This window comes from Heterodontus francisci, chromosome 35 (assembly GCF_036365525.1).
Source record: "Heterodontus francisci isolate sHetFra1 chromosome 35, sHetFra1.hap1, whole genome shotgun sequence".
NCBI lineage: Eukaryota > Metazoa > Chordata > Chondrichthyes > Heterodontiformes > Heterodontidae > Heterodontus > Heterodontus francisci.
In genome coordinates this window covers 55744008-55760808 of record NC_090405.1, presented here as the reverse complement: position 1 = coordinate 55760808, position 16801 = coordinate 55744008, and the positions used below count along the sequence as shown (strand labels likewise).

The window sequence follows — 16801 nt, the reverse complement described above, 5'->3', positions numbered from 1 at the left end:
AGTCCATTAAGACCCTCCTATAGTCCACAGCATTCTGCTTCATTATCAACCGCACGGCCAATTTTTATATTGTCTGCAAACTTCTTTTTCATACCCTCTACATTCAAGTCCAAATCATCGATATATACCATAAAAAGCAAGGGACTTAGTACTGAGCACTTCAGAACTCCACTGGAAACGGCCTTCCAGTCACTGAAACACCCATCCACATTACCCTTTGCTTCCTGCCTCTGAGCCACTTTTGTGTCCAACTTGTCACTTTGCCTTGGAGTCAATGGACTTTTATATTTGTGACCAGTCTGCCATGTGGGACCTTATCAAAAGCCTTGCTAAAACCCATATAAACTGTATCCAATGCACTATCCTTATCCACCCTCCTTGTTACCTCCTCAAAAAATTCCATCATGTTAGTCAGACACAACCTTCCCTGAACAAATCCGTGCTGACTGCCCTTGATTAATCCATGTCTTTCTCAATGAAGATTTATTCTGTCCCTCAGAATTTCCAATAATTTTCCCACCATCGAGGTTAGGCTGACTGGCCTGTAATTACTTGGTCTATCCCTTTCTCCTTTTTTAAACAATTGTACAATGTTAACTGTCCTCCAGTCCTTTGACTCCACACCTGTAGCCAGAGAAGATTGGAAAATGATGGTCAGAGCCTCCACTATTTCTTCTTTTGCTTCCCTCAACAGCCGAGGATACGTTTCATCTGGGCCTGGGGATTTATTCCCTTTTAAAGATGTTAAACCCCTTAATATTTCCTCTCTCGATATGTTAATTTCATGTAATATTTCACACTCCTCCCTGATTGCAATGTCTTTTTTGTGGAAACATGTGCAAAGTATTCATTAAGGACCATACCCATGTCCTCTACCTCCAAACACAGGTTACCCTTATTGTCCCTGATAGACCCTACTCTTTCTTTAGTTATTCTCTTGCTCTTTATTTATTTATAAAAAATCTTTGGGTTTTCCTTGATTTTAATAGCAAATATATTTTCATGCCCTCTGTTTGATTTCCTAATTTCCTTTTTAATTTCACCCTCCACTTTTTATACTCCTCAGTATCAGCCATAAGCTTCCTTTTTTTTAATCCTGTCCTTTAAGCCCCTGATATCCAGGGGGCTCTGGATTTGCTAGTTCCATCCTTTTTCTTTAAGGGAACATATTTGCTCTGAACCCTCACTATCTCTTTTTTTCCAAAAAATACTTTATTCATAAAAAAATTGTATAAAGTACATTACAACACAGTTCAAATTTGACATTTCAGAAAGTGGATGGCGAAAGAGTTCGAGAGTAAGTAGACGGGTGTGTATGACAGATGTCAGGTTCATAATATAAGGGAGAACCAGACTGAAAATAGAAAGTTCAAAGGGGAAGTGAAAAAACAAATAACAGCAGCAAAGAGAGAGAGTATGAGTAGAGACTGGCAGCTAACATAAAAGAGAATCTAAAATTCTTTGATAGACGTATAAATAGTAAAAAGGTGGTAAGAGGAGGAGTGGGGCTGAATAGGGAACAAAAAGGGGGTTTATGCATGGAAGCAAAGGGCATGGCTGAGGTATTAAATGAGTATTTTGCATCTGTCTTTACCAAGGAAGAGGATGCTGCCAAAGTTGTACTGAAAAGAAAGGTAGTTGAGATACTGGATGGGCTAAAAATTGATAAAGAGGAGGTATTGGAATGGCTGGCTCTACTTAAAGTTGATAAATTACGAGGACCAGATTAGATGCATCTGAGGATACTGAGGGAAGTAAGGGTGGAAATTAATCCTCCTTTGATACAGGGGTGGTGCCAGAGGATTGCAGAATTGCAATACCCGTTCAAAAAACAGCTAATAATAATCCCAGCAACTGCAGGCCGGCCAGTTTAATTTTGATGGCGTGAAAGCTTTTAGAAGCCATAATCTGGGACAAAATTAATAGTCATTTGGACAAGGGTGAATTAATTCAGGGAAAATTGTGTTTAACTAACTTGCTGGAGTTTTTGATGAGTTGACAGAGGGTTGATGAGGGTAATGCAGTTGATGTGGTGTACATGGACTTCCAAAAGGCGTTTGATAAAGTGCCACATAACAGGCTTGTCAGCAAAGTTGAAGCACATGGAATAAAAGGGAAAGTGACAGCATGGATACAGAGTTAGTTAATTGACAGGAAATGGAGAGTAGTGGTGAAGGTTTTTTTGGACTGGAGGAAGGTATTGAGTGGGATTCCCCAGGGGTCGGGATTAGGATCCCTGCTTTTCTGATCAATATTAATGACCTAGACTGGAGTGTGCAGGGCACAATTTCAAAATTTGCAGATGGCACAAAACTTGGAAGTATTGTGAACTGTGAGGAGGATAGTGATAAACTTCAAGAGGCCATAGGCGGGTGGATTAGGCGGACACGTGGCAGATGAAATTTAATGCAGAGCTGTGTGAAGTCTTGCATACTTACCTGGCAGGGGAGAAACCATGATCAGCCTTTGATCCTGTCCTGGGTACTTTGAGTAAAATGGCAGTAGCCAATTCTAGAGCTTCAGGCCAGGGAGTGTGCAACACCGTTCAGGTGGTGGTGAAGGATAATGAAGGAGGTGCACCTGTTGACCGTACCTTCTTCATAAAGAGAATCCTCATTGATTGCTTGGATTCCAAGCTGCAGACATTTTCTGCCTGCAGGACCTCCCCAGCAGTGGATATTTCGACGTGACGTTTAAGAATGTGGCGGATGCATCAAGTTCCTGAAGGTGTTCAAGGAGAAGGGAAACCAGGCACCGCTGTCCATCCTCACAGTGGAGCCGCTCTTCACGCTGCTGTCACAACGTGACGCCGAAGACTTGCAGGTTGATAGGGAAATTGGCCATTGTAAAAAAAAAATTGCCCCTAGTGTAGGTAGATGGTAGGAGAATTGAGGGAAGGTAGGGATGTGAGGGGGGGAAAATGGGATTAATATAGGATTAGTATAGATGGGTGGTTGATGGTCAGCATGGGCTCGGTGGGCCAAAGGGCCTGTTTCAGTGCTGTATCTCTCTGGCTCTATGACTATTCACCTCTACAACCCCCATGTTCCTGTCGTGAACGTACTCACCCTTCCTCGGCAGGTACGTGGAGGGTACCGGCAGCAGTACGGATGTCAGGAACACATTTGGGATTTGGACCAGTAAGCGGCAGGTCAAGGTGACCTTGAAGGTCGATGCCAATGGAGCCATCATCCACCCTCCTTCCAGCTTCGCTATCGGGGGAAGTCAAGGCTTCTTAGTCCATGCAGAGTTTGTCGCACCTGTGGCAAATCTGGTCACGTGGCAGCTAACTGCACTACAGTTGTCTGCAAGAACTGCAGGAAGGAAGGCCATCAGACCAAGGACTGTAAGCAGAGTAAGTGTTGCAACCTGTGCGGTGAGGCAGGCCACCTCTACAAAACCTGCCCCAAATGCTGCCTCTGTTATGCTCAGACAGCAAGGCCCAAGCAAAGGCCGGGAGAAGGAACAACGAATGCGTCGGGTGCTGGGAAGGAGACAAGCAACCATCCCCCCAGCAAGGAAAGCCCACCTGACAAGAAGAAAGGGGAAGCAGCTGAAACCAGCGACCCAACACCTTCCCTAAGCTCGGAAACCCCCCCTCCCACCCACCCACCCCACAGCCAGAATCAATGGAGGAGGAGGCAGCTGATGGTCAAACAGGTCAGTGGCAAGTGGTACCAAAGAAAACCACAAAGAAAAATCTGCCTAAAGCGTAACAGGTCACCACCCAAACCAGCAGCAAGAGGAGGCAACCGTCTGAGACAGACTACAACAGTTCCTCTTCACTGGACGAGGAAGTGTCCGAACGACGGCACCTGCAAAAGAAACAACAGAACTCAAGGGAGCTGGAAGATGAAGCCCCCCAACCCCTGAACACTGGATGCTGCGACGGGCCCAGCACGCCCCAAACCCAAAGCGCCGAATCTAGCGACATGCCCAGCGCATCCCAGCTCTGGGACACCGACAGCAACGACACATCTGGTGCACTCCAGCTCCAGGAAGCTGGGAGCAGTGAGGTTTTCGAGGAGGAAACAATAGCAGTGGACAGCCCAATCCTTGTTGCCTACAAGACCTCTCCCGATGTCACCCCAGCAGAACAAACCCTGCATGAGAAAGCAGGAGGGATTTCCAAGTCCAACGAACGTGAAACAGCTTGTGTACACTATGGGTATGCAGCAACATCCCGAAGGACTGGGACTAACAAGGACAAATGGCATGGGAAGCAACAATTAGCTTTAAAATAAAAATGGGTATAAAGATTGCTTCAATTAATGTACGTAGCATTAAATCCACTACGCGATGTGTTTCAACCTTGGATTACCTCGCCAAGGTCAAAGCTGACCTACTGTTTCTGCAGGAGTGTGGAATACCACACCTCAGCACCTACAGGCAGTGGTCGCGATGGTGGTCCCACGGGCCATCGATCTGGTCGGGGGGTAATGATTGCCGTTCCTCCGGCCTGGGTATTCTGCTGCGGGGAGGTAACTTCACCATCTCCGAGGTTAAGGAGGTGGTGGGCGGCCGCCTCCTCGTAGCAGACGTGATGTACAACAACGCTCCGCTCCGGTTGATCAACGTGTACGCCCCGGTACAACGCAGCGAGCGGCTGACCGTCTTCCAGCAGCTCCCACTGCTGCTGGCGACGTCCAGGCCGGTCATTCTAGGCGGTGACTTCAACTGCATCATCGATGCGGCTGGACGATCCGGCAGTGACGACAGCAAACTGGACGCTACGTCCAGATTCCTAATAGAAACAGTTAAAGATGCCAAACTGCACGACGTCTTCAGCAAACCTGCAGACGGAGCGCAGCGCAGATACACATGGTCAAGATCAGACGGGTCTGCCCGTTCCAGGATTGACTTCCTGTTTGTGTCCCGTGCTGTCATGGTCGGATCCACCGACGTCAAGCCGGTGTTCTTCTCCGACCACTGCCTCTTACTGGCCGACTGTCACTTACAAGACGACCAGCGAGTTGGCAGGGGGACATGGAAGCTCAATGCGACACTGCTAACCCCAGAGAATATTGAGGAACTCAAAAGGGATTACAAAGGTTGGAGGACCGTGAAACCCCTCTTTGAGTCTCCAGTTCACTGGTGGGAAGCGATCAAGGAGAACATCAAGAGGTTCTTCATCCGCAAAGGTGTTCAGAGGGCGAGAGAGAGACAGAGGGAAATGTCCCGACTCCAGAAAAGAATGCAAAATCTGCTCCGGCTGCAGTCGATGGGGGTCGAGGTCAAGGAGGACCTCCAAGAGGTGAAGAGCCAGCAGGCCTCGCTCTTTGCCACGGAGGCCTCCAAGATCATCTTCCGGTCCAGAGTCCGCTCCAATGAGCAGGATGAGACGTGCTCGCGTTACTTCTTCCAAAAGGAAGAGAGAGAGAGCTCTGTTATCAGCAGCCTGAAGGAAGAGGATGGCTCGGAAACGTCTTCGCAGTCCGACATACTAAGGATCAGCAAATCCTTTTATGCTGGGCTGTATGATGTGAAGCCCACAGACAGCAGAGCCTCCCAGTCCTTCCTGTCATCTATCACAGAGGTCTTAGATGACAACATGAGGGAGAGACTGGACAAGCCGCTAACTCTGGATGAGCTGACAAACGCCGTCGAGTCCTTCGAGACGAGTAAAATCCCCGGAAGCAATGGCTTACCGGTCGAGTTGTACTCGGCCCCGTGGGACTGGGTCGGCTCGGTCCTGCTGGAAGTATACGAGAGTATGCTTCTGGCCGGCAGCATGTCAGAATCCATGAGGAAAGGCATCATCACCCTCATTTACAAGCAGAAGGGGGAGAGGGCAGAAATCAGAAATTGGCGGCCCATCTCTCTGCTTATGTTGACTACAAGATTCTGTCCAAAGTCATAGCCAGTCGAGTCAAGTCTGCTCTGGAGTTGGTGATTCACCCTGATCAGACCTGTACTGTACCCGGCAGGAAGATCTCTGATAGTCTCGCGCTACTCAGGGATACAATCGCCTATGTACGGGACAGGAGGGTGGACACCTGCCTCATCAGCCCGGACCAGGAGAAGGCTTTTGACAGGATATCGCACACCTACATGATGGACGTGCTTTCCAAAATGGGGTTTGGGGAGGGAATCTGCAATTGGATCAAACTGCTCTACACAAACATCAGTAGCGCAGTCTCAATCAATGGGTGGGAATCGGAAAGTTTCCCGATCCAATCTGGAGTCAGACAGGGCTGTCCTCTTTCCCCGGTCTTGTTTGTTTGCTGTATCGAACCCTTTGCTGAGTCTATTAGGAAGGATGCGAGCAGAAGAGGGGTGACAATCCCAGGCAGTGGAGGCACTCAGGTAAAAACCTCCCTGTACATGGATGACGTCGCCGTCTTCTGCTCGGATCCGCTGTCCGTGCGCAGACTGATGAGCATCTGCGACCAGTTCGAACTGGCCTCGGGAGCCAAAGTTAACCACGGCAAGAGTGAGGCCATTTTCTTTGGGAACTGGGCTGACCGATCCTTTGTCCCCTTCACCGTCAGATCAGACTACCTGAAGATGCTGGGGATATGGTTTGGAAGGGCCGGGGCGTGCACCAAAACCTGGCAGGAGTGAGTAGCCACGGTACAACACAAGCTGAGCATGTGGGGGCAGCGATCTCTCTCCATTGTGGGTAAGAACCTGGTCATCAGGTGCGAGGCGCTCACGTTGTTGCTGTACGTGGCACAGGTCTGGCCCATACCCCACTCCTGCGCTGTGGCGGTCACCCGAGCCATTTTCCACTTCATCTGGGGATCTAAAATGGACCGGGTCCGGAGAGAAACGATGTTCAAATCTCTGGATAAGGGCGGGAAAAATGTACTCATCCTGATGACCACCTTCGTGTGCGGCTGCATCAAACTGTGTGCAGGCCTCCAGTACGCAAACTCCAAGTGTCACTACGTGCTGAGGTTCTATCTGTCCCCAGTGTTGCGAAGGATGGGCCTGGTCACATTGCCGCGGAACGCTCCATGCAGTTGGGCCGTGCCGTACCACCTATCCTTCGTGGAGCAGTTTCTGCGGGAAAACACCTTTGACCACTGGTCCATCAGGCAGTGGTCTGCACGGAATGTCCTCAAGGCCCTACGGGAAAAGGAGACGGTGGATCCTGTCGGATGGTTCCCCGAGCAGACCGCCAAAGTCATTTGGCGGAATGCCTCATCACCAGAGCTTTCAAACAAGCACCAAGACGTAGCTTGGCTGGTGGTGAGAAGGGCCCTCCCCGTCAGATCCTTCATGCACACCCGAAGTCTCGCCCCCTCTGCACAATGCCCCCGCGGTGGCTGTGGTGGGGATGAGACGGTTGCCCACCTCTTCCTGGAATGTGTCTTTGCAAAGCAGATGTGGAAAGAGATGCAGTGGTTTTTGTCGACGTTCATCCCAAGCAGCTCTGTAACACAGGAGTCTGTGCTCTACGGGCTGTTCCCAGGGACGCACACCGAGACAAACATCAACTGCTGCTGGAGGACTATCAACTCGGTGAAAGACGCCCTTTGGTCTGCCCAAAACGTGCTGGTCTTCCAGCGCAAAGAGTTGTCCACCACCGAATGTTGCAGACTGGCACATTCCAAGGTCCAGGACTACGTGCTGAGGGACGCACTAAAGCTTGGGGCAGCCGCAGCAAAGGCTCAATGGGGAAGGACCACAGTGTAAGGTTCCCCCACCAAGCTGGACTGAGGGGCTGGATCCATGGGAAACCCCTCGAACTGTATCGGGATAATTTCTGTCTCCTGTATAATGTAAAAATGTATCTGGCATGACAAATGTGAAATGGAACGGTTGTGAGGCAACTCATAATTGTATAGAAGGAAACTGATCACCTTTGCACTGTTTGTATTTTTTTTGACTTGATGCTGTTTTAAACTGTTTGGGAATGTAATTTTTACAGATTTTTATGAATAAAGTATATTTTGGAAATAAAAAAAAAATGCCCCCGCGGTGGCTGTGGTGGGGAAGAGACAGTTGCCCATCTCCTCCTGGAATGTGTCTTTGCAAAGCAGGTGTGGAAAGAGATGCAGTGGTTTTTGTCGAGGTTCATCCCAAGCAGCTCTGTAACACAGGAGTCTGTGCTCTATAGGCTGTTCCCAGGAACGCACACCGAGATAAACATCAACTGCTGCTGGAGGACTATCAATTCGGTGAAAGACGCCTTTTGGTCCGCCTGAAACCTGCTGGTCTTCCAGCGCAAAGAGTTGTCCACGACCGAGTGTTGCAGACTGGCACATTCCAAGGTCCAGGACTACGTGATGTGGGACGCACTAAAGCTTGGGGCAGCCACGGCAAAGACTCAATGGGGAAAGACCACAGCGTAAGGTCCCCCCCACCAAGCTGAACGAGGGGTTGGATCCATGGAAAACCCCTCGAACTGTATCGGGAAAATTTTCGTTTGCTGTAAAATGTACATAGCATGTAAAATGAAATGGAAGAGTTGTGAGGCAACTCATTCCTGTATTGAAGGAAACTGATCTCTTTTGCACTCTTTGTATTGTTTGACTTTGTGCTGTTTGGAACTGTTTTGTAATGTAATTTTTAGTTTTTTATGAATAAAGTATATTTTGGAAATAACAAAAAAAGTGTGAAGTCTTGCAATTTTTACCCTGCCAAAACTCAGGAAATACCCTTGTTGTGCACTGCAACAGCAGTAAACTGCTCCCGGAAATGAACATGTGCTCGGAATTTACTGCCATCAATTTTTTTTCCTGCTCAGTCTGAGACAAATTCCACAGATACTGGGGTTTGACAGGATAGTCCTATAGATATTGGGGTTTGACAGGATAATCCTATAGATATTGGGGTTTGACAGGATAATCCCAGAGTTACTGGGGTTTGACAGGATAGTCCTATAGATATTGAGGTTTGACAGGATAATCCTATAGATATTGGGGTTTGACAGGATAATCCCAGAGTTACTGGGGTTTGACAGGATAATCCTATAGATATTGGGGTTTGACAGGATAATCCCAGAGTTACTGGGGTTTGACAGGATAGTCCTATAGATATTGGGGTTTGACAGGATAATCCTATAGATATTGGGGTTTGACAGGATAATCCCAGAGTTACTGGGGTTTGACAGGATAGTCCTATAGATATTGGGGTTTGACAGGATAATCCTATAGATATTGGGGTTTGACAGGATAATCCCAGAGTTACTGGGGTTTGACAGGATAGTCCTATAGATATTGGGGTTTGACAGGATAATCCTATAGATATTGGGGTTTGACAGGATAATCCCAGAGTTACTGGGGTTTGACAGGATAGTCCGATAGATATTGGGGTTTGACAGGATAATCCTATAGATATTGGGGTTTGACAGGATAATCCCAGAGTTACTGGGGTTTGACAGGATAGTCCGATAGATATTGGGGTTTGACAGGATAGTCCTATAGATATTGGGGTTTGACAGGATAATCCTATAGATATTGGGGTTTGACAGGATAATCCCAGAGTTACTGGGGTTTGACAGGATAGTCCTATAGATATTGTGGTTTGACAGGATAATCCTATAGATATTGGGGTTTGACAGGATAATCCCAGAGTTACTGGGGTTTGACAGGATAGTCCTATAGATATTGTGGTTTGACAGGATAATCCTATAGATATTGGGATTTGACAGGATAATCCCAGAGTTACTGGGGTTTGACAGGATAGTCCTATAGATATTGGGGTTTGACAGGATAATCCTATAGATATTGGGGTTTGACAGGATAATCCCAGAGTTACTGGGGTTTGACAGGATAGTCCTATAGATATTGGGGTTTGACAGGATAATCCTATAGATATTGGGGTTTGACAGGATAATCCCAGAGTTACTGGGGTTTGACAGGATAGTCCGATAGATATTGGGGTTTGACAGGATAGTCCTATAGATATTGGGGTTTGACAGGATAATCCCAGAGTTACTGGGGTTTGACAGGATAGTCCTATAGATATTGGGGTTTGACAGGATAATCCTATAGATATTGGGGTTTGACAGGATAGTCCGATAGATATTGGGGTTTGACAGGATAGTCCTATAGATATTGGGGTTTGACAGGATAGTCCGATAGATATTGGGGTTTGACAGGATAGTCCTATAGATATTGGGGTTTGACAGGATAGTCCGATAGATATTGGGGTTTGACAGGATAATCCTATAGATATTGGGGTTTGACAGGATAGTCCTATAGATATTGGGGTTTGACAGGATAATCCTATAGATATTGGGGTTTGACAGGACAATCCTATAGATATTGGGTTTCTGCAGTTTTCTAAGTGCAAAACCACAAGAAACCAACAGAGGTCTCCTGACGATATTCCCAGTATTTTGCTGCAGATCTGGAGACAGATACACTTTCCTTTCCTTAAATGTCTCCGAAATGACATAAAACCATAGAAGACGGTGTCTAATATAAAAGCAAGATGCAGATGCTGGAACTCTGAAATAAGAAGCAGATGTCTGTCGGTCTCAGTGACACACACAACTGGAGCTGACCTGTCAGTTTCATGTAAAGAGCAAGATCCGAGCTGGCGATTGCATGCTAATTTATGCAACATGCCTGCCTGCTGGGTAATGACAGAAGGACAAACACTGTTTCTTCTTTATACATAATTTAAAAGAGTTGGAAGGAGAGTAAATGTATTTCTATCTAATTTGTTACTGGGTGCTGGGAATGGGCGGGAGAGAAAAGTTGAGCAGTTCGTGCTCAGCCTATGTTAAAGGGGGTTTGCTGAGGGTGGAGAGCTGAGTGGCGAGCGATTATTGTTAAGACTATACTCTTAGGGATCATTTCTATAGTTTTTTACTTGAGAAATGTGTTCTAAAGTGGTCGGTCTCATTAACCATGATGAGGAGGAAAAGCTTTTCCTTCTGAGCGTGAAGCAGATTACAGGTATTGCTTTAGCAAGAGCTTGTGATCATTGATGATCGTTCTCTCTTCACTTTGTGTGAAGAGCGGAGGAAGGAAAGGCATTCTGAGTGGTTAATGCTTTAAAAGCTGAAGACAAGTTTTGTGACTTAATATGTGAAAGTTATGTTATGATAGAATTTTGTGGGAGTCAGTTGCTAGCAATCGCCAGAGCTGGCGGACAGCCATAAAGGTGCGGCTAAAGTGTGGCGAGTCGAAGAGACTTAGCAATTAGCAGGGAAAAAAGACAGAAGTGCAAGGGGAGAGCCAACTGTGTAACAAACCCAACAAACAAATCTTTCTGCAGCACCTGTGGAAGAGCCTGTCACTCTAGAATTGGCCTCTATAGCCACTCCAGGCGCTGCTCCACAAACCACTGACCACCTCCAGGCGCTTACCCATTGTCTCTCGAGATAAGGAGGCCAAAGAAGATAAAACTTCGAAGCTGGTCAAATAAAAACGATGCTGGAAATGCTCAACAGCTCTGGTCGAACTAACGTTTCAGATTAATGACTCTTTCTCTTTTCACAGATGCTGCCAGACTTGCTGAGTATTTCTCGCACCTTTTGTTTTTATTTCAGATTTGCAGGATTTACTTTTTTTGATATAGGCTGGTGGAATGGGAAGACACATGGCAGTCTAACATACTAAGGATCAGCAAATCCTTTCATGCCGGGCTGTACGACGTGAAGCCCATGGACAGCACAGCCTCCCAGTCCTTTCCTGTCTTCTATCGAGGTCTTAGATGACAGCATGCGGGAAAGTCTGGACAAACCGCTAACTCTGAACGAGCTGCCAAAGACTGTCAGGTGCTTTGAGACGAGTAAAACTCCCAGAAGCGATGGCTTACCGGTTGGGTTGTATTCGGCCCTGTGGGACTGGGTCACCCAGACCTGCTGGAAGTATACGAGAGTATGCTCCTGGCTGGCAGCATGTCAGAATCCATGAGGAAAGGCATCATCACCCTCATCTACAAGCGGAATGGGATGAGGCAGGAAATCAGACTTTGGCGGCCCATCTCACTGCTGAATGTAGAACATAGAACAAATTACAGCACAGAAGGAGGCCATTCAGCCCATCGTGTCTGCCTTGGCCGAATAAGTTATCCATCCAAATTAATCCCACCTTCCAGCACCTGGTCCGTGGCCTTGCAGGTTACGGCACTTCCAGAGCAGGTCCAGGTTCCTTTTAAATGAGTTGAGGGTTTCTGCCTCCACCACTGATCCGGGCAGTGAATTCCAGACACCCACCACCCTCTGGGTGAAAAAGTTTTTCCTCATGTCCCCTCTGATCCTTCTACCAATCACCTTAAATCTGTGCCCCCTGGTAACTGACCTCCCCACCGGGGAAACAGGTCCTTCCTGTTTACTCTATCTAGACCCCTCATAATTTTGAACATCTCGATAAGTCACCCCTCAGCGTCCAAAATTCCACAGTGCAGGAGTGGGGTATGGGCCAGACCTGCGCCATGTACAGCAACAATGTGAGCACCTCGTACCTGATGACCAGGTTCTTACCCATAATGGAAAGTGATTGCTGCCCCCACACGCTCAGTTTATGGTGTACCCTGGTGACCCGCTCCTCCCAGGTTTCGGCGTATGCCCCGGCCCTTCTGAACCATATCCCCAGCACCTTCAGGTAGTCTGACCTGACAGAGGATCGGTCAGCCCAGTTCCCAAAGAACATGGCCTCGCTCTTGCCATGGTTAACTTTGGCTCTCGAGGCCAGTTTGAACTGGTCGCAGATGCTCATCAGTCTGCGCACGGACAGCGGATCCGAGAAGAAGACGGCGACGTCATCCATGTACAGGGAGGTTTTAACCTGAGTGCCTCCACTGCCTGGGATTGTCACCCCTCTTATGCCCGCATCCTTCCTAATAGACTCCGCAAAGGGTTCAATACAGCAAACAAACAAGACAGGGGAGAGAGGACAGCCCTGTCTGACTCCAGATTGGATCGGGAAACTTTCCGATTCCCACCCATTGATTGAGACTGCGCTACTGATGTTTGTGTAGAGCAGTTTGATCCAATTGCAGATTCCATCCCCAAACTCCATTTTGGAAAGCACGTCCATCATGTAGGTGTGCGATATCCTATCAAAAGCCTTCTCCTGGTCCAGGTTGATGAGGCAGGTGTCCACCCTCCTGTCCCGTACATAGGCGATCGTATCCCTGAGTAGCGTGAGGCTATCAGAGATCTTCCTGCCGCGTACAGTACAGGTCTGATCAGGGTGAATCACCAACTCCAGAGCAGACTTGACTCGACTGGCGATGACTTTGGACAGAATCTTGTAATCAACATTAAGCAGTGAGATGGGCCGCCAATTTCTGATTTCTGCCCTCTCCCCCTTCCGCTTGTAAATGAGGGTGATGATGCCTTTTCTCATGGATTCTGACATGCTGGTAGAGGCGTTGCCATGGAGAATGCACCAGTTTACAATGACTGACAATTAACTGCCAAGCTTCGTTTGAAATTTAAACCAGTCAGCTAGACTCTGATTGGTCAAGGTATTGCCCTGAGGAATGAACCAGCGAATGGCTGTCACTTATTTTGTTCAGCTGAAATAGATGCAATGTTTGTACATGTTCTTTCTGTCTGCAAAGAACAGGGCCCTGTGTATTAATATATGTAGCTTCCAGTACACGTAAATGCGCCACACTGCGAGCCCTGCTGACAATCTTAAATTGGTTGTCAGCGTAATTCTCAGCACACTGTGGATTAATTAGCAAATGTTGTCCAATCGCAGAATTGTTGGACACTCTGTTTTGAGTTTTGCAAGCACGGGCTGGTTGGATACTGCCTGTACTTTGCCCGTTGCAAACAGCAGAAGGGACATGTTGTTTGATACGATCCACCAGTGTTTCGGAAGTACGGCCTATATACCTAGCATCACACTGGCATTGAAATTCATATATCACATTACTCATTTGTGTGATAGACAGGCAGGACGACTTTTTGGCCTGATGGCAGCATCCTGTTCGTGGCGAACACCACACGTGCTGCTACTGCATAGTAGCAGCGTTAAACAGCGAGCTTCACCTGTTGCTCAAATTTGAGGAAGACTGGGCACTTTTCAGGGCCGAAAGGAGGTGATTCGTTTGGGGAGGGCAAATAAAGCGAGGGAATATACAATAGACAGGAGGATATTGAGAGGGGTAGAAGGAGTGAGAGAAGTTGGCAGGACACGACGGAGGTGGAGGGGCGACATGATAGAGGTTTACAAAGTTATGAGTGGCATGGACAGAGTGGATAGTCTGAAGCTTTTTCCCAGGGTGGAAGAGTCAGTTACTAGGGGACATAGGTTTAAGGTGAGAGGGGCAAAGTTTAGAGGGGTAGTGCGAGGCAAGTTCTTTACACAGAGGGTGGTGAGTGCCTGGAACTTGATGCCGGGGAAGATGGTGGAAGCAGATACGATAGAGACGTTTAAGAGGCATCTTGACAAATACATGAATAGGATGGGAAACGGACTCCGGAAGTGCAGAAGGTTTTAGTTTAGGCAGGCATCATGATCGGCGCAGGCTTGGAGGGCCGAATGGCCTGTTCCTGAGCTGTACTGTTCTTTGTTCTTTGTTCTTTGTTCGACAAGTAGATAGAGTGGTGCAGAAGGCATATGGAGTGCTTTCTTTTATTGACCAAGGTATAGAATACAAAAGCAGGGGTGTGGTCTGCACGGATTGTCCTCAAGGCCCTACGGAAAAAGGAGATGGTGGATCCTGTCGGATGGTTCCCCGAGCAGACAGCCATTGCCATTTGGCAGAAAGCCTCATCAGCAGAACTTACAAACAAGCACCAAGACGTAGCTTGGCTGGTGGTGAATAGGACCCTCCCTGTCAGATTCTTCCTGCACGCCCGGAGTCTCACCCCCTCCGCAAGCTGCCCTTGAGGTGGCTGTGGTGGGGAAGAGACGGTTGCCCACCTCCTTCTGGAATGTGTCTTTGCAAAGCAGGTGTGGAAAGAGATGCAGTGGTTTTTGTCAAGGTTCATCCCAAGCAGCTCTGTAACACAGGAATCTGTGCTCTACGGGCTGTTCCCAGGGACGCACACCGAGATAAACATCAACTGCTGCTGGAGGACTATCAATTCGGTGAAAGACTCCCTTTGTTCTGCCCGAAACTTGCTGGTCTTCCAGCGCAAGGAGTTGTCCACCACCGAATGTTGCAGACTGGTACATTCCAAGGTCCAGGACTACGTGCTGAGGGACGGACTAAAGCTTGGGGCAGCCGCAGCAAAGGCTCAATGGGGAAAGACCACTGTGTAAGGTCCCCCCACCAAGCTGAACTGAGGGGCTGGATCCATGGGAAACCCCTCGAACTGTTTCGGAGAAATTTTGTGTGCTGTAAATGTAAAAATGTATATGGCATGACAATGAAATGGAAGGGTTGTGAGGCAACCCATGATTGTATAGAAGGAAACTGATCACATTTGTATTTTTTGACTAGATGCAGTTTTAAACTGTTTGGGAATGTAATTTTTACAGATTTTTATGAGTAAAGTATATTTTGAAAATAAATAAAAAAATAGGCGATCGTATCCCTGAGTAGCGCGAGACTATCAGAGATCTTCCTGCCGGGTACAGTACAGGTCTGATCAGGGTGGATCACCAACTCCAGAGCAGACTTGACTCGACTGGCTATGACTTTGGACAGAATCTTGTAGTCAACATTAAGCAGTGAGATGGGCCGCCAATTTCTGATTTCTGCCCTCTCCCCCTTCCGCTTGTAAATGTGGGTGATGATGCCTTTCCTCATGGATTCTGACATGCTGCCGGCCAGGAGCATACTCTCATATACTTTCAGCAGGTCCGGGCCGACACTGTCCCACAGGGCCAAATACAACTCAACCGGTAAGCCATCGCTTACGGGAGTTTTACTCGTCTCGACGGCCTTTGTCAGCTCATCCAGAGTTAGCGGCTTGTCCAGTCTCTCCCCCCTGCCGTCATCTAAGACCTTTGTGATAGATGACAGGAAGGACTGGGAGGCTCTGCTGTCTGTGGGCTTCACATCATACAGCCCAGCATAAAAGGATTTGCTGATCCTTAGTATGTCGGACTGCGACGACGTCACCGAGCCATCCTCTTCCTTCAGGCTGCTGATAACAGAGCTCTCTCTGTGTACCTTTTGGAAGAAGTAACGCGAGCACGTCTCATCCTGCTCAATGGAGCGGACTCTGGACCGGAAGATGATCTTGGAGGCCTCCGTGGCAAAGAGCGAGGCCTGCTGGCTCTTCACCTCTTGGAGGTCCTCCTTGACCCCCTCGACCCCCATCGACTGCAGCCGGAGCAGATTTTGCATACTTTTCTGGAGTCGGGACATTTCCCTCTGTCTCTCTCTCGCCCTCTTAACCCCTTTGCGGATGAAGAACCTCTTGATGTTCTCCTTGATCGCTTCCCACCAGTGAACTGGAGACTCAAAGAGGGGTTTCACGGTCCTCCAACCTTTGTAATCCCTTTTGAGTTCCTCACATTCTCTGGGGTCAGCAGTGTAGCATTGAGCTTCCATGTCCCTCTGCCAACCCGCTGGTCGTCCTGTAAGTGACAGTCGGCCAGTAAGAGGCAGTGGTCGGAGAAGAACACCGGCTTGACGTCGGTGGATCCGACCGTGACAGCATGGGACACAAACAGGAAGTCAATCCTGGAACGGCAGACCCGTCCGATCTTGACTAAGTGCTGTGCTCCGTCTGCAGGTTTGCTGAAGATGTCGTGCAGTTTGGCATCTTTAACTGTTTCTATTAGGAATCTGGACGTAACGTCCAGTTTGCTGTCGTCTCTGCCGGATCGTCCAGCCGCATGGATGATGCAGTTGAAGTCACAATCCAAAGTCCAGGACTATGTGCTAAGGGAGGGATTAAAGCTTGGGGCAGCCGTGACAAAGGCTCAATGGGGAAAGACCACTGTGTCAGGTCCCCCCACCAAGGTGAACTGAGGGGCTGGAT

General features: G+C 48.1%; 1 protein-coding gene and 1 non-coding gene across 2 annotated transcripts; one reads left to right on the top strand and one right to left on the bottom strand.

Moving 5' to 3' along the window:
• Nucleotides 1-8674: 8674 nt before the first annotated feature.
• On the bottom strand, nt 8675-10521 carry LOC137350549 (uncharacterized). Its single transcript, XM_068015208.1, has 2 exons — nt 10460-10521; nt 8675-10370 (listed from the first exon to the last, which is right to left on the bottom strand). Exons 1-2 carry the CDS (start codon nt 10519-10521, stop codon nt 8675-8677), a joined length of 1758 nt encoding a protein of 585 aa, XP_067871309.1.
• Nucleotides 10522-10731: 210 nt separating this feature from the next.
• LOC137350767 (small nucleolar RNA U3) lies at nt 10732-10947 on the top strand. The gene has a single exon (XR_010969479.1). It is a non-coding gene; the product is annotated as a small nucleolar RNA U3 (small nucleolar RNA).
• Nucleotides 10948-16801: the final 5854 nt, after the last annotated feature.

Coding starts and splice junctions, on each gene's coding strand:
- LOC137350549 (XM_068015208.1), bottom strand. CDS start 10,521: ATGTTGCATAAATTAGCATGCAATCGCCAGCTCGGATCTTGCTCTTTA. Junction 10,371..10,459: donor TCTTTACATGAAACTGACAG/GTCAGCTCCAGT, acceptor CTTTTATATTAG/ACACCGTCTTCTATGGTTTT.